At 35.6% G+C, this 17,927-nt stretch overlaps 1 protein-coding gene across 1 annotated transcript in view; it reads right to left on the bottom strand.

The window, feature by feature from the left end:
• The window catches only part of Rme-8 (receptor mediated endocytosis 8), a 251,427-nt gene that overhangs the window by 182,585 nt on the left and 50,915 nt on the right, over positions 1-17,927 (bottom strand). The window contains exons 5-6 of the mRNA XM_089095924.1: positions 8,868-9,119; positions 3,830-3,956 (exon numbers count right to left, since the gene is read on the bottom strand). Of these exons, the coding sequence (XP_088952050.1) occupies positions 3,830-3,956; positions 8,868-9,119 (379 nt within the window). The remainder of the gene's footprint in view (positions 1-3,829; positions 3,957-8,867; positions 9,120-17,927) is intronic.

Below are 17,927 nucleotides of genomic sequence, written 5' to 3' on the forward strand. Positions count from 1 at the left end.
ATGTATTCCTTATAATTGCCAAGCAGCCATATTTTATTTTCACTGTCCTTGGTACGTCAACCCTACCTCTTGTACCTCCTATGATATATTATTTGTAATTCTAAAGCAACCATATTTTATTTTCACTCTCCTTTGCCCTTCAACGCTACCTCTTGTGCCCCCAATAACGCATTCCTTATAATAGTCAAGCAGCCATACTTTATTTTCACTGTCCTTGGTACTTCAATGCTACCTCTTGTACCTTCTATAATATATTATTTGTAATTGTAAAGCAGCCATCTTTTATTTTCACTCTCCTTTGCACTTCAATGCTACCTCTTGTGCCCCCAATAATGCATTCCTTATAATAGTCAAGCAGCCATACTTTATTTTCATTGTCCTTGGTACTTCAATGCTACCTCTTGTACCTCCTATAATATATTCCTTTTATATAAACGGTTCGTAATTTCTACCTTCCGAAAAATTGTGACAATGACATTACAGTAAAATATTACACAACTGTAGACTGTTGGCCTTAAGAGTATCTCTTATCCTTCTATTAATCTACCTCTAATAACAGCGAGGTATTTGGCTCTAATAATAGCAACGGTGCTATTTCTTACTTCTTAGGAATAGCTGCGGTAGAATTACCGTTATGACCATGCTTCTAAGAAATATTGGCCTTAACAGTGCCCTTATCAATTTGGCTATAATAATAGCAACGGTGCTATTTCTTGCTTCTTAGGAATAGTTGCGGTAGAATTGCCGTTATGACCATGCTTCTAAGAAATATTGGCCTTAACAGTGCCCTTATCAATTTGGCTATAATAATAGCAACGGTGCTATTTCTTGCTTGTTAGGAATCGTTGCGGTAGAATTACCGTTATAACCATGCTTCTAAGAAATATTGGCCTTAACAGTGTCGTTATCAATTTTGCTATAATAAGAGCAACGGTGCTATTTCTTACTTCTTAGGAATAGCTGCGGTGAATTACCGTTTTGACCATGCTTCTAAGAAATATTGGCCTTAACAGTGCCCTTATCAATTTGGCTCTAATAATAGCAACGGTGCTATTTCTTACTTCTTAGGAATAGTTGCGGTAGAATTACCGTTATGACAATGCTTCTAAGAAATATTGGCCTTAGCAGTGCCTTTATCCATTTGGCTCTAATAATAGCAACGGTGCTATTTCTTACTCCTTAGGAATAGTTGCGGTAGAATTACCGTTATGACCATGCTTCTAAAAAATATTGGCCCTAACAGTGTCCTTATCAATTTGGCTCTAATAACAGCAACGGTGCTATTTCTTACTTCTTAGGAATAGTTGCGGTAGAATCACCGTTATGACCATGCTTCTAAGAAATATAGTCCTTAACAGTGCCCTTATCAATTTGGCTATAATAATAGCAACGGTGCTATTTCTTGCTTCTTAGGAATAGTTGCGGTAGAATTACCGTTATGACCATGCTTCTAAGAAATATTGTCCTTAACAGTGCCCTTATCAATTTGGCTCTAATAATAGCAATGGTGCTATTTCTTACTTGTTAGGAATCGTTGCGGTAGAATTACCGTTATAACCATGCTTCTAAGAAATATTGGCCTTAACAGTGCCTTTATCCATTTGGCTCTAATAATAGCAACGGTGCTATTTCTTACTTCTTAGGAATAGTTGCGGTGAATTACCGTTATGACCATGCTTCTAAGAAATATTGTCCTTAACAGTGCCATTATCAATTTGGCTCTAATAATAGCAACGGTGCTATTTCTTTCTTCTTAGGAATAGTTGCGGTAGAATTACCGTTATGACCATGCTTCTAAGAAATATTGGCCTTAGCAGTGCCTTTATCCATTTGGCTCTAATAATAGCAACGGTGCTATTTCTTACTCCTTAGGAATAGTTGCGGTAGAATTACCATTATGACCATGCTTCTAAGAAATATTGGCCTTAACAGTGCCTTTATCCATTTGGCTCTAATAACAGCAACGGTGCTATTTCTTACTTCTTAGGAATAGTTGCGGTAGAATTACCGGTATAACCATGCTTCTAAGAAATATTGGCCTTAAAAGTGCCCTTATCAATTTGGCTATAATAATAGCAACGGTGCTATTTCTTACTCCTTAGGAGTAGTTGCGGTAGAATTACCATTATGACCATGCTTCTAAGAAATATTGGCCTTAACAGTGCCTTTATCCATTTGGCTCTAATAATAGCAACGGTGCTATTTCTTACTTCTTAGGAATAGTTGCGGTAGAATTACCGTTATGACCATGCTTATAAGAAATATTGGCCTTAACAGCGCCTTTATCCATTTGGCTCTAATAATAGTAACGGTGCTATTTCTTACTTCTTAGGAATAGTTGCGGTAGTATTACCGTTATGGCCACGCTTCTAAGAAATATGGGTCTTAAAAAAAGGTGACTTTGTTTATTTTAATAGCAGACTATCTTAGTATGACAAAATTGGCGAAATAGTTATGAAAACCCTCAGGAATTGCTAGTATTATTTTTTATTACTATATTATTTTATTAGTTCTTACTTATTACTATATTATTTTATTACTATATTATTTATTACTATGTTATTACTATATATTACTATATAAATTACTATATTATTTCTGTTTTTTGGTAGTTGTTTTTCATTTATTTGTTGTTACTGTTTTTTATTGAGACAATATATTTATTGTCTCAATATTGAGACAATATTTTTATTATTGAGACATATTTTTAGACTTTTTTTTATTGAGACATATTATATGAGGTAATTACTTATCGTACAAGCCGAGTGGTTGGCGTGCTAGACTTGAAAACCTGTGCCCATGAGGACAAGGGTTTGAGTCCTGGTGTCGCTGATTAATTGGTTTGGAACGGGGTCACCGGTGTGACTCTGTAAGCTCAGACAGAGTCGACCCAGCTCCATTGAGGTATCTGAAGAAACCTAGGAAAAAACACGGAAAGCGTCGGATGATTTTCTCCTAGCCATGCACTGCACTCCCATCCAAAGGCAGAACATCAGGAGCTCGGTCCCTGCAATACGCGGACCGTTGGTCAACATGCGAAAAAGATCATGTAGTAGTAATTGACGCTTCTTATTACATATTCTTGGTTTTGATGTTCGAAATGCTACTCTGTTTTAGGATTTTTTTTAATGAATAATTGCTTCTTCACAAGGATAATATTCGCCTTTATTCAAATCTGACCCTCAAATCTCGACAAACTGAACCTCATTAAAGTACGTAAACACCAAAAAATGAAGTTGTTCTGTGAAATATTCCCTCTTACTTTCATCCAATCACTTTTGACTCTTAAAAAGGAACAATAACTTTCAGTATCCAATCGAATGAGCTCTCTCCTAGGTTTCTACGACCACCCCTTCTATATGAAGGGATGTGAAGAAAAAAACACATAGAACCCAAATCGTCCTTTATTAAGTGCTCAAAACTGAGGATACTTTACAATTCTTTCAGTCTATATTGTCATATCCCTGTAACAAGGGGACAAATGATAATAAAAGGGACATTTTGTATTTTGTGGGGCAGACTTTCATGCTGAAGCATTTTAAGATCCATTTTCGCCTTATTTCTTGAATTAATCAAGTTCAAATGGTATAAAATTAGCATTTTCGGTAACATTTAGCATACTTCACCATCTACCTTCTTTATTTATTTCTTTTTTTTATTATTTATTTTTTTACCATCTCTATTATGAGCGAAGGAAACAGAACATAAAACAGTTTTGCTTACGACCTCGACAAAAAATAGCGCCAAACTGTGCTCCACTCTCCTGTAATTGCATTCATTTTCCCCCTTATGATCCGGTTGGACCGATTTCTAATCATTTACAATATACCTCTTCATCGACAGGAGAATATAGCGGTCCAATTCTTTTCCCTCTATCCATTAGTGTCATTCTCACGTGTATGTCGCGATTTCCTGACGCTCTTACACCATCTAGCAGTGTTGCCAATATCGACTCCCTGAAAAATGAAACTTCCACATAATGCGCTCTTCTAACTTACAACATGAGGTATACAGTAATATGAAAATGCTCGATGGAAAACAGATTTAAAAGAAACAAACAAATAAATTAGCCAACATGCTACCACACCCTTAAAAAACTAATATTTAGCCTCATTATCAACCAAGAAAAAAAGAAGAAAAAAATATTATTAAAAACAAACTTAATAGGATTATAATGAAGAAATCAAGAAAGAGAAAAAATGATGAGAATCAAAGAGAATAGCCTCAACCTTCCCTCAAATGGGTACAAAAGACCAATTAACGATGCTGAATTATTTACATGGATTTATAAGGATTCTCTCATGACCCCCCCCCCCCACTCCCTCCCAGGAAATATAAATTATTTTGTTTTTGCCCCTGTCCAATGGGTACTCCTGGAAAGGAGTACTTCAACTTCCTGGAAATGACGTCATTTTTAGTTGACAATTTCGAAACATGTCTGGGGGTCATATGATTCGTACCCTGGTCTAAATTTCAACACCATAAGTAACAAATAAAAAAGGAGAAAAGTTTTTCCCCAAACTTTTTAATCGGACAAATAAACTTTCAAAAGAATTCATTTGTTCCATGTATTTCTAATCGTGAAGAATCTTCAATAATAATAATTGTATTTAGAATAAACTACATCAACTGCGAACAGCCAGCTAAGCATCTGCATCAACCGCCAACGACCAGCCAACGAACTACATCAACCGGAAACAGCCAGTAGACCAACTACATCAACCGTCAAAATTCGAAATTTTTAAGGTTATACATCCTTTGAAAACAGATTTAATATTTACACTCTGACAAAACTTTAGTATAATTAAAATAAGATAAAAAACAGTGTAGCTTAACTGGCTCAAGCAGGTAAAAAAAGCAAACACAAACCATTGAATCAATCTTATTGATTAATACCGGTTCTCTGATCACCATCCCCAAAACACCAACCAAACAAAAAACAGATAAACAGATATCGAAATCGCTCGACAGACAATCATAAAGATACGATATACTCAGTAAAACGAGAAAGGTTTCAAAAAAAATCCCGAACCTCGCCTTTTGTTTCTCCCCTGATAGCTTAAACTGTTATAACAGCCTGGTCCAACATTAGAGCCGATTTGAAATTCGAGCCAGAATATTTTCCTTCGCAGCCTACCTGTTATAACAGCCTGATTCAACACTAAAACGAATTTAAAATTTTAGAGCCAAAATAGTTTCCTTCGCTATTGGCTTAAAGTGTAAAAACAGTCTGGTCCACCATTAGAGCCAATTTGAAAATTTAAATCCAAATTGAATTGAGAGCCAAAATATTTAGCTCAGTTATTAGCTTAATCTGTTATAACAGCCTCGTTCAAAATTCGACCCCAATTTAAAAATTTAGAGTCAAAATATTTCCTTTCACTATTAGCTTAAACTGTTGTAATACCCTGGTTTAACATTAGAGCAAATTAGAAAATTTTGAGCCACTTTGAATTTAGAGCCAAAATATCTGCTCCGTTAGTAGCTTAATCTGTCGTAACAGCCTCGTCCAAAATTCCACCCAATTTTAAAATTCACTGCCAAAATATTTCCTTCCGCTATTAGCTTAAACTATTATAACAGCCTGGTCCAACATTAGAAGCAATTCAAAATTTAGAGCCCCTTTGAATTTAGAGCCAAAATACTTTCCTCCGCTATTAGCCTAAAAACTATTATAACAGCCTGGTCCAACATTAGTAGCAATTCAAAACTTAGAGCCCATTTGAACTTACAGCCAAAATACGTTCATCCGCTTTTAACTTTAACAGTTATAAAAGCCTTGTACAACATTAGAAGCAATTCGAAATTTAGATCCCCTTTGAATTTAGAGCCAAAATACTTTCCTCCGCTATTAGCTTAAACTGTTATAACAGCCTGGTCCAACATTAAAAGCAATTCAAAATTTAGAGCCCCTTTGAATTTAGAGCCAAAATACTTTCATCCGCTATTAGCCTAAAAACTGTTATAACAGCCTGGTCCAACATTAGAAGCAATTCAAAATTTACAGCCCCTTTTAATTTAGAGCCAAAATACTTTCCTCCGCTATTAGCCTAAAAACTGTTATAACAGCCTGGTCCAACATTAGTAGCAATTCAAAACTTAGAGCCCATTTGAACTTAGAGCCAAAATACTTTCATCCGCTATTAACTTTAACAGTTATAACAGCCTTGTACAACATAAGAAGCAATTCAAAATTTAGATCCAAAATACTTTCCTCCGCTATGAACTTAAACTGCTATAACAGCCTGGCCCAACATTAGAAGCAATTCAAAATTTAGAGCCCCTTTGAATTTAGAGCCAAAATATTTTCCTCCGCTATTAGCTTAAACGGTTATAACAGCCTTGTCCGGTTTTGGGCGTTTACCCCCTCAGAAAATACCCCCGCTGAAAATACCCTCCCCCCCATAGAAAATCAGGCTTTCCAAATTTGAGAATTTTATTTGAATTTTTTTCCATAGGAAGAAGGAATTTTGGTACTTGTGTATTATGCACCACTCACTTAAGTTTACGCTTTGTAAAATTCGAGAACACACCAGTTTCTATTTGGGCTATAGATTTGCGTATTAAGGGGGGAGGGTATAAAGCATAGCGGGTCTGCAAGCAAGATTTATTTGGTACAATTATTCTGCATATTAGATATATTGATAGATAAGTGTATTATAAAGCCAAATATACGGCCATGAATATAGTAAAATAACATAAATGAAAGGCACAAATAACATAAACTTTGATCAGCGATCATCATAAAACACCTAAATGAAACGCTACATTAACCCAATAATAGTACTTAAAACTTGGAAAAACGGTCATTGAAAACAAAAATCACTTAACACTTGGAAAAAACATTTACAGAGCGTAAACTTCAGTGAGTTGCCCATAATACACAAGTACCAAAACTCCTTCCCCCTACGGAAATTAAAAAAATAAAACTCAAATAAAATTTTTAAATTTGGAAAGCCTTCTTTTCCACGGGGAGGGAGGGAGGATATTATCCGGGGGGGGGGGGTATTTACCGGGGGAGTAAATTATTTGGATAGTTGAAGTCAGAAAACAATTCATTCTAGGTATATAGCCACTAAAAAATTACAGAAGAACAGCGAGGTATCTGGAAATTTTGTAAACTAAAAAACAAATTGTCTACCTATCTAATATGCAGAATACTTGTACCAAACACATTTTGCATGCAGACCCGCTATACTTTACCTCCCCCTCCCTAATATACAAATATGTAGCCCGAAACGCCGGCCATCAGAAGCAGTTCAAAATTTAGAGCCCCTTTCAATTTAAAGCCAAAATACTTTCCCCCGCTATTAGCTTAAACGGTTATAAAAGCCTGGTCCAACATTAAAAGCAATTCAAAATTTAGAGCCCCTTTGAATTTAGAGCCAAAATACTGTCCTCCGCTATTAGCTTAAACTGTTATAACAGCCTGGTCCAACATTAGAAGCAATTCAAAATTTAGAGCCCCTTTGAATTGAGAGGCAAAATACTTTCCTCCGCTATTAGCCTAAAAACTGTTATAACAGCCTGGTCCAACATTAGTAGCAATTCAAAACTTAGAGCCCATTTGAACTTAGAGCCAAAATACTTTCCCCCGCTATTAGCTTAAACGGTTATAAAAGCCTTGTCCAACGTTAGAGCTAACTTAAAAATTCAGAGGCAATTTGAACCAATTTACAGTTTTATGACATGAAAATGAAAGAAAGCTGAAAGCACGTTCATGATATGCATAGAATCATCAGGGCCTAGATTTCACTTTTCTCGAACGGATGAGCAGCCAATTACTGTAGACCTCTTATCCTCCAGCGCCTCCAGAGGTACCCAGGGAATCCAAGAAGAGTCTACAATCGTCTCTATAGCTTGCAGCTGTGATGATCTCACCCCAATCCGGTTGTAAAGAGGTATGGAAGCACCGTACGTCGTTGCTCTACGTACGACAGATTACATTTTTACGTCTTCTTCTACAGTGGTTGCCTTCTGATAACCAAAATAATGTTGACTTAGGAAGGCTGGAATCAACCATATGTCATGGTAACTTCATCTACACCTCAAAGTACCAACGACACCAATATTTAAACAGTTTCTGCCCCATGAATCCCTTAGGGCTCCTCGCATCTGGAAACCGTGATTTTGTATAATTCTTCTTTCAGTTGTTTCAAAATTACGAAATTTTTTGGAGCAAAAATAATCTAGTCGGTGTTGCCACGTTGACCGATGAAAATAAATTGGCAAACGAATTATTTGAAATATATAAAACTTTTTGCCTGTAAAAATTCAGACATTAACAATATGTTGATTCTCAAAGACAATTATACTTTCAAAGGAAAGCAACATCTCCTAAAGTTGTTTGGTACCATATGGGTTTAGCTTATTTTTTTGCTGTATTTCCACCCAAATTTCATTCTTTTTTTATTTGATGTCCACTACTACTGAAAACAACATAACTACATATGAATGTGTTTTTCAATAAACATTGTATTCCTAATTTTTTTTATAGTTTTTTAAGCTATATATGGTTGTGTAAGTTCCCACCTAACCAATTAAAACTGTTAGATTTCAAAAGTTGTAAGTAATCAGATTTACAACTTTTCTAGACTACTCATAGAAGACTACTACTACTATTAGACTACTACTAGGTCCCTTTGTCGGCCCTGCAGTGCGTTGCTACAGCCGGGTCCGATCTCAGGGTCCAGTATTACCAAGGTAAGGTCAAACCCACTGCCCCACCACAGAATCCACTAGATTTAATTTTCACCGCCCTTGGTACTTGAAGTTAAATGCCCAGTTTTTTGTTTTTTTTTGTTGGTGGGTGAGGGGAATTTATCCAATAGAAAAAAACGAAAAAAATACGGAAGAAGATATAATACCTTTCTGTAGTTGAATATCTTCTTACATCTCCATCCTTATACTCAATGAAAAATTCTTGAGGGTTATCAAGAGGCCGAACAAGGTCAAAAATTAAATTCAAAGGTCGGAGGGTACAGACAAAGTATGTGCTCGGATCCCGTTCTATTAAACAGCTTTCCGTTATACAGAGTAGCTTTCGAACAGCCTCGGGGCTATTCGGTGTCATCTTATGAACTAAGAATTCGACCATAGACGTTTGATCCTTGTCATTTCTAAAATGAAATATATAGTTAGTTTAATTATATATATAAATACTTGTATAATTATATACATTATATATATATATATATATATATATATATATATATATATATATATATATATATATATATATATATATATATACTTTTTATCGTATAGTTTTCGAAAATCCCCCGAAAGTTTGGAAATGAAGTGGCATTTGAAAAAAAAAATCAAATTTTGACTTTTTATTTAACTTTTTGTAGTTCTGTTTTTTACAATCGTCTTTTTTTTATTCTTTTATTCACTATCATTTTGCCTTATTCAGGAACATATTACAAACTTGCATTATCTTATGTTTAAGAAAAAATAACTAGATAAAAAATTAAAGAATAAGTCTGGGATGAAAGGTAAAAGTATAGACGTGTTGAAGTGCCAGGCGAATAAGATTTTAACAAATTCGTCTAAAGCTTACATTGAGGTGTTTCCAAGTAGCTAACTTCACCCCCCCCCCCTTTTCTAGATAGTGATTTTAGAACAGCTTGGAGATAATTTTGAGCTAGGAGGATGAACATTTCAGAAACGAATCTTCAGCCCAAATTGAGTTCAAGGAAGGTAGTTTTAGCTCACTCCTTTTCTGCTTGTATTTTACGATATTAGAAATACTGTTGTATTCTACAAGATTTAGTCCTAATAAATAATTAGCTCTAGTAATTAATTAGAATTAGTCCAAAATACGAGCTTGGTACTTTATTTGACTTAATTAGCGAAATTATATGGAAATATTTTTATAGACGGAAATCTTAAAGGAAAATATTACTACACTAGTAGTTAGTTAAATTTATAATTAGTTTCTGTTGGTCTAAATTAATAATTTAGGTAACCCATTAGCATTCATAAAAAAAAATAGCGGCTGAGAGGAACAGAAGTTCCTATTGGCTGTGTTACATTGTAAGTGAATGAATGGTTCACTGTATTTCAGAGCACGGTCATGCTTGTCAGATCAATTTCAAAATCGAATTATGATACAACAAGTTCAAAATTCATTTTCTTCTGTAAAGGGTTATGAGTTTTCCAGTTACACCGTTTAGCCCATTTCTTATTTCCCTTGTCTTGCTGCAGTAAAAGAACTATTCATAAGCTCAAATGGTCGAATTTATTGAAAATTTGGCCGAACATGCGGCCGTTGGTAGATTTGGTCTTTTAGCCGAAATGGCCGAACATGCCAATTTGCTCATCAAATAAATATGAAGATTGAAAATAAAACTATCAATTGCTACATAGAATAATTTCGCACTGTCAATTCTCAAGTACTAATATTCAGACAAAATAATTTAACTACAAAAGTTTATTGCCTGTAAGACTAACGAGAATTTAAAAAAAATAAAGAAACTAAAGAGAGACAACATGTTATTTCCCACTACCTGGGTATAAAACAAATTAGGGTATAAGATTTCCTATACCTGCCACGGGTAGACACCACAGGGCGAAGAACATGACGTTTATTCGTGCCCTCAAAATGATTTCGGTGGCGGGTGGAAATGTGAGGTGGGGGAAAACACGATAAACCCGATGATTCGAAGAAGCTTTAAACTCAAACCCTATGCACAAAGCCTCCCTTCTTCAAGCCAGAGTGATATTTGGATAAAAAGTTAATATAAATAAAAATCAACTGGAAAAAATATAAGGGCAAGAAACTGGTCACAACTTGCATTAATAGTATCTTCGAATCTTAGTTTACTCAATTATTTTGTTTGGGACGAGGGTCCGTAGTGTGACTGTTTAAGCTCAACCAGAGTCGACCCAGCTTTAAATGGGTACCTGGAGAAATCTAGGGAAGGTAAACAGGAAGGGTGTGCAAAAGCACAGGATGGTTGGCCCCCAACCCCCCATCTGCACTTCCTGGCTGAAGGGCCAAGAAACGGAGATCAGCACCGCCGGTAGGGACTGTAAAGTCCAATGCCGTATTCTTTAACCTTTTTTTACCTTTACCTTGGTATCAAACGGGTTGATTATCATATGTGAGTTCTTTTGACTTGCAGTAGGCAATTCAAAATTTTCTTTGTTGAATTATTCCATGTATCACTCAGACTTTAAGAGTATGCCATAACTATTTTGTGATCCCCAGCGTCGACTAATCGTCTTAAAGACAAACGGCTTATTAGCGAATTCTCCCAGAGCTGTCATCGAAAGCTGTCAGGAATTTGGGGTTTGAGTATGAAATTTGACAAGAAAGACAGCGAAATTTACTTCACTTTTGTCAGCAAGTTTGTCAATCAAAGCAGTGGCACCACAAGCAACTCCCGACGCGGCCAAATTACTCAAATGTTTCCTTTAATTTTTGAACTGATTTTTAGGGTTTTCCCAGCAGTTATGCAAAAAAATTTTGCCGACTGTCCTTTCAAGGCCATATCCAGGGTGGGGGGGATTTAGGGAGTTTTACCATACCCCCCCGCCGCCCCCCGAAATGTTTGTCTGACTCGTAAAAACGTAACAAAAGTGGACATAAATGAATTTTGTATGCGTTTTTTGAGTTTTTTGTGTGTAAAATCCCCCAAAAAATTTCTTTTTTAGTAAAACCCCCTCCGAAAAAAAAATCCTGGGTAAGGCCTTGTGTCCTTTCCTTAGCTTTAAAAGAAAATTATGCTCCATTTAATCAAAAAAAATCAAAATTTATACTTTCTGATGATGTAAGTCTTATTAAAACTAAGCATCTCTTTTCTCCAGGACGAAATGAAGGACATTACATTGTTCTTCAAGACCTCCGGGAAAGTAGTTTTAGATTTCTGTCGTTTATTCGGATCTCTTGTCCAAGCTCTATAAGTTATGGCAAGACCGCCCAATCAACTCTAAATAGTTTGGCCACCCAAAGAAAGTTTATAATGGACGAGATAGAGTGTTCTTCAAGGTATCGTAGGCCTTAACGAAAAAAAAAATTGATCCAGAATTAAAAGAAAGCTCCTAGAAGGTATTCCTTCTGAAAAGTTAATGACATATTTTTATGTATAATACTGTAGTGGGCTAGCTCAAGATTTAAGTTTTGCTTAAGAATAGGGTTAAGGGGGTTAAAGATAGGCTGCGTAATTGTAAGTGTACAGAATTTGCCCATGTTTAGTGTAGTTGTGGCAGTACTTAGAGTAGTTGCAGCATTAAATGGTTGATTGCCAAAGTTGAGTCCTTTCACTTTATAATAAACAATGAAAAAATTGCAGTATTGAACAGGCTGTGGTAAGTTAACAAAAAAATCAATTTTGAGACTAACCAAGAAGAAGTCATTCAAAAATAAAAATAACTTAAGAAATGTATGTATTAGTCTCTAAAAAGTAAATGTTTCTTTTTTAAGATTCATTTCAGAAACAACATATCTTCATTTAGAAATTATATATGTAAATGAGTTCTTGACTGAGAGGCTCATTTGGAAAGCTTATGTCAGGAAAAATTTATTTGGTAGTCTTATTTAGACCTATTCCCTAGTAGCACTATTTCCTTATAACTCAGTCATTTTAAAAGCTTCGACAGATTGCCGAAGATTGCACTTTTCGGCCAACTGTCTAGGGTTAAACGGAAAGCAGGTCGTCCTCGGTTGGGATGGGAGAATGTCGCAAGGAAAGATTTACGAGAAATGGGAAGTTCCTGAGAGGGTGTAATGAGAGGGAAGCTATGAATAGATTGGGATGGAGAAAGAGCGTGCGTAGATGTAATGCCCTCAGGCAGCTAGGTGCAGCGGTGAGTTGTTAGTAGTAGTAGCAGTAGTGGTATGATGTATGCCCAGATATTTTTTTTCTGATTTTTACAAAAATAGTAATTACTTAACTGAATATAGCACTAGGAATCTGATGGAGTAGAGGCAGAGTGCTAGGGTAGGATTTGCTAGTCATCATTTGCGACTGACTCTTCAGAATGTGCTTCCAGCGAGTATTAAGCTGATTCAGCTTAATTAAGCTGATTAAGCTTAATTAAGCTGATTAAGCCGAGTATGAAGCTGAGCATTTACAGCAATTTAACACAAGGTTAATGAAGTATTTTTGGGGAAGAGAGGATGAGGGGCCGTAGTTTGTATGTTTATCTTTTATTGAAAAGAATAGATTGATTTTTGATTTTGCTTGTTTCTCTTCTTTTTTTTATTAGAATGATTCAGTTGAATTGTTCATATTGATTATTATAGTCGTCCGTCTTCCGAGCTCTGTTTCTTCTATGAATAGATCCCAAGCTATGAATAGATTGGGATGGAGAAAGAGCGTGCGTAGATGTGATGCCCTCAGGCAGCTAGGTGCAGCGGTTAGTTGTTAGTAGTAGTAGCAGTAGTGGTATGATGTATGCCCATATATTTTTTTTTTATGATTTTTCCAAAAATAGTAATTACTTAACTGAATATAGCACTAGGAATCTGATGGAGTAGAGGCAGAGTGCTAGGGTAGGATTTGCTAGTCATCATTTGCGACTGACTCTTCAGAATGTGCTTCCAGCGAGTATTATGCTGATTCAGCTTAATTAAGCTGATTAAGCTTAATTAAGCTGATTAAGCCGAGTATGAAGCTGAGCATTTACAGCAATTTAACAAAAGGTTAATGAAGTATTTTTGGGGAAGAGAGGATGAGGGGCCGTAGTTTGTATGTTTATCTTTTATTGAAAAGAATAGATTGATTTTTGATTTTGATTTTGCTTTTTTCTCTTCTTTTTTTTATTAGAATGATTCAGTTGAATTGTTGATATTGATTATTATAGTCGTCCGTCTTCCGAGCTCTGTTTCTTCTATGAATAGATCCCAAACTATGAATAGATTGGGATGGAGAAAGAGGGTGCGTAGATGTGATGCCCTCAGGCAGCTAGGTGCAGCGGTGAGTTGTTAGTAGTAGTAGCAGTAATGGTATGATGTATGCTCAGATATTTTTTTTTCTGATTTTTACAAACATAGTAGTTACTTACCTGAATATAGCACTAGGAATCTGGTCGAGTAGAGGCAGAGTGCTAGGGTAGGATTTGCTAGTCATCATGTGCGACTGACTCTTCAGAATGTGCTTCCAGCGAGTATTAAGCTGATTAAGCTTAATTAAGCTGATTAAGCCGAGTATGAAGCTGAGCATTTACAGCAATTTAACAAAAGGTTAATGAAGTATTTTTGGGGAAGAGAGGATGAGGGGCCGTAGTTTGTATGTTTATCTTTTATTGAAAAGCATAGATTGATTTTTGATTTTTCTTGTTTCTCTTCTTTTTTTTATTAGAATGATTCAGTTGAATTGTTGATATTGATTATTATAGCCGTCCGTCTTCCGAGCTCTGTTTCTTCTTGGATGGCTACTTGTTAAATGATTATATCGTGTATTTTAAAAGCTTCGACAGAATGGTTTTTGGCAAAAAACTTGAAAATTGAAAAGACATGGGTATCAGATCAGATCTGAATTTGAGGTTTTCTGGCATAACCAGCAACACTTTAAGCCTCCTGAAGTACTGGTTCTGCCTGCCTACCAGTGGGTAAAGGCAGGCACACATAGCAGCCCCCACCCCTGGGGTGTAAGAGGGGACTCATCAGGTGAGACCTATACCAATTTTAACTTGTAATCTGACTACAGTAACCAATCCTTGGGTTTATGCCACTGCTACTGTTGATGCTTGATGTTTTTTCCTGATTGCTTTCTATTCTTCAAATTTCACAATCCCCTGCTTTGGTATTTGAAATTTGTTACTTTATTGTGGACTATATCCTGCCTTATACCCAAACTGTCTTATATCACTGCTTATTCTGTTCCTGTTTTGTTGTTTACTTCAGATAAGAAATGAAAAGCCAACTCAAGCCACCTCGTGAACTAAGGTCTGACAGCTCAATCCAATTCTCTGGATCAGAATCTGTTTCAGAGAAACTACTCATGCTCACTAACCACATAAATAGCATAAAAATCAAACATAAAATGCTAGCAGATTCACTACAACCTGACAACCTTAAATCTTCAGTGAAAGGGTTACTTGATGACCTTAAATTGGCTAAGATCTCTTCCCAGGTAGATGAGGCAGTGGTTAAAATGAAAGAGGAACAGACATTCATGCAACATAATGTCACTGTCTCTTCAGATAAGCTGGATGCAATCAAGCAGGAGGTGTATGCTGGCCTCAACCTAGATCTTCGTAATCTAGTGGATAAAACTCTTGAAAGCTATAACAGACGCATATTTTCTGTTGAATCTACATTGGCTACTTTAGAGTCATCCATGATAGACCTTAAAAACTCTTTCCAGTCTATCCAGTCCAACCTGGCAAGATTAAATGACCGTTTTGAACAGCAGGCTTTGAGCAACCAAATTATTGTCTTTGGGGTGAAAGAGGAGACCTCCATTGAAAACACTGAAAGTCAATTCCTGTCACTATGTGCTGGGAAATTTCCTGGCATACCAATTATTCAGTCTGATGTTGTATCAGCCAAAAGAATTGGCAAACCATCTGCAAAACCCAGACCCATAGTTGTTGAATTTTGCAACTTACGAGTTCGTCAACTGCTTCTCAGACAAAAGAAGGAATTGAAAGGATCAGGGATTCTATTTTCTGAGACACTTACAAAACCACGCTTACAACTTCTTTCATATGCCAAGTCAAAGCTTGGCTTACGTAATGTTTGGTCCAGTAAAGGTGATATCCTGTATAAAACCCAATCTGGAAGAGTGGTTAAGTTTAATAATCAGAGTGAAATTGATTTATGTGCTGCAAATGCAGAAAAATTAAAGTGATGGATTTAGATTTATTTTCTTATAATATATTGCATTGTTTCTGTTGGGATTTACTTGCTGTTCTTAAAATATTTCTCTATTATTCTTTACTGTCCTCACATAATTTAGACTGGTACCATATTACACTTTGTGCCAATAGTTTGGATGATGTCCCTTCCCACTAATATTTCTTTATGTTTGTTTGTGATTCTGTCACCTTCATGTTGTCTGATTTACTATATATATTTACTATTATTTACTATACTATGATTTACTATTATATTCTTGTCGTGTCATTATACTTGTAACCCCCATAATATCAACTGGTCACACATTATAGTTTGTGCTAATACTTATAATAATATGTGCCTTCCCACTGATTTTTCTTTATGTTTGTTTATGATCCTTTCACCATCATGTAGCTTGGCTTCTATAATGTTTTTGTCATGTCAGCACACTTGCAGCTCATATAATTTTCACTGGTCCTATATTGCATTTTGGGCAAATATTATGAATCATATATGTTATCCCACTGTTATTTATTTTTTATTTTTTCTATGTTTGTTTGTGATCCTATCAACCTTTATGCAGGCTGATTTCTTTCATATTTTTGTCATTTGAGCATGATTGCAGCTCATATAATCTTGACTGGTTCCAAATTATACTTGTGGCCAATATTTTGATGAATATGTGCCATGCCACTATTATTTCCTTATCTGGGTTGGTGATCCTATCGCCTTCCGTTAACCTGAATTCTATCATATTTTTCTCATGTCAGCACACATGCAACTTGCATAATTTTGAATGGTCCCATATTATATTTTTGGTCAATATTTTGAATAATATATGCCATCTCATTGATATTTCTTTATATTATTTTTTGATGCTATCACCCTTGTGTACCCTGAATTCTGTCATATTTTTGTCATGTCAGTATATATGCAGCTCTCATAATTTCTTACTACCCATAGTATACTTTGGGTTAATATTTGGAATAATATGAGTCATTCCATTGATATTCATTTATATTTGTCTGTGATCCTATCACCTTCAGGTAGGCTCACTACTATTATATTTTTTTTTTTTCATGTCAGCATACTTACAGCTTACATAATTTTCTGGTCCCACATTATAAATTGGGCCAATACTTTGATTCTACTTTCGTTTTACTGATATCTCTTTATGCTTTTTGTGATCCTCTCACCTTCATGTAGCCTAACTTCTATTATTTTTTTGTCAGTCCAGCACACTTGCAGCTCATGTAATAGCAACTGGTGTCACATTATACTTTGGTCCAATACTTTGGATAATTTGTGCCATCCCACTTATATTTCTATGTGTATATTTATTATGTGTGATAATTATGGGTGATTTCTCTTTTCTTTTGAATTCTTCTATTCTTAATTCGGTTATATTTGATCAACCAATTAGGGCTGGTAAACAAGAGACTCACACGCTTGACCCTCTCCTTGAATCTATGGTTAATTCTAGCTGTAATTATCACACTACCATTGATTACTGTGATAAAATTATACCCTCACTGTCTTTAAATAGTAGCTTTAATGTATTTTGTTTGAATGTACGTGGGATAAGATATAAGTGGGACAGTCTGAAATCGTATTTGTGGTCTGATAATTCTTGCCCTTTTGATGTAATAGGTTTAACTGAAACATGGTTATCTGATGGTGAAAATTTTACAGCCTATGATATGCATGGTTATGTTGCTGTCCATATCCCCAGAATGGTAACAAAGTGCTCAGGAGGTATTTCTTTATTTATAAAGTCTGATATTGAGTTTAGAAGAAGGTCTGACCTTGAATCCTTGTTTACATCAGTAGTGTCAAATAGTAGGTCAGTTTATTCTCTTGTTATTGATCTGAAAAGCCAGTTTGCATGTGAAACTGTTTGTTTGTTTTATAAGCCCCCTCCTTTTCCAACACATCTTTTCTGCGATTTGCTTGATCAGATTTCTTGTGTGGGGTCTTTCTCTAAAAAACGTATTTGTGTTTTGGGAGATTTCAGTTGTAATATGTTAAATATTGGATCAAGTGATGAAAGTGACCATTTCTTTGATGGGCTTTCTTCTGCTGGTCTACTTCCTTCAATTTTTTTTCCTTCTCGTGTTGACCCTACTAGAAATTCTGC

This window comes from Artemia sp. Qi Xiang Cuo, chromosome 10 (assembly GCF_049724085.1).
Source record: "Artemia sp. Qi Xiang Cuo chromosome 10, ASM4972408v1, whole genome shotgun sequence".
Lineage (NCBI taxonomy): Eukaryota > Metazoa > Arthropoda > Branchiopoda > Anostraca > Artemiidae > Artemia > Artemia sp. Qi Xiang Cuo.